This window comes from Fukomys damarensis, unplaced genomic scaffold (assembly GCF_012274545.1).
Source record: "Fukomys damarensis isolate Sample0158 unplaced genomic scaffold, DMR_v1.0_HiC HiC_scaffold_37, whole genome shotgun sequence".
Classification (NCBI taxonomy): domain Eukaryota; kingdom Metazoa; phylum Chordata; class Mammalia; order Rodentia; family Bathyergidae; genus Fukomys; species Fukomys damarensis.
In genome coordinates this window covers 10,337,135-10,337,441 of record NW_022900949.1, presented here as the reverse complement: position 1 = coordinate 10,337,441, position 307 = coordinate 10,337,135, and the positions used below count along the sequence as shown (strand labels likewise).

Genomic DNA, 307 nt, shown 5'->3' with positions numbered 1-307 from the left:
GTGGCCAGCCAGTGGGCGGGGCGTCACGAGGGCGGTTCCGAAGCAGGGAAGGCAAGCGGAGCAGGGGGTGCGGACGCCGCCAGCGGCGCCCACTGACCTCGCACTTGCTGCTCGAGGCTCAGGATGACTGACACGGCCTGGTGCAGGATGAGCAGCTTGGTCTGGGGCTTCTCGCTGTTGAGGTGCAGCTGACACATGCGCCCCAGCTCCTTAAAGGCCTCATTGATGTCCCGCACCCGCAGCCGCTCGCGGGCGTTATTGGCCACCCGGCGCTCCTTCTCCCGCTCGGCCTTCTGCTCTGGGGGGA

General features: G+C 68.1%; 1 protein-coding gene across 2 annotated transcripts in view; it reads right to left on the bottom strand.

Moving 5' to 3' along the window:
- Positions 1 to 307, bottom strand: part of Tcf3 (transcription factor 3) — a 28,790-nt gene that overhangs the window by 4,352 nt on the left and 24,131 nt on the right. Inside the window, exon 17 of one of the 2 annotated variants that reach the window (XM_033759442.1) lies at positions 98 to 307. This exon is cut by the window's right edge and continues 41 nt beyond it. The exons of the other annotated variant lie outside the window; for it this stretch is intronic. Within the exon in view, the coding sequence (XP_033615333.1) occupies positions 98 to 307 (210 nt within the window). The remainder of the gene's footprint in view (positions 1 to 97) is intronic. 2 annotated transcript variants of the gene reach the window in all.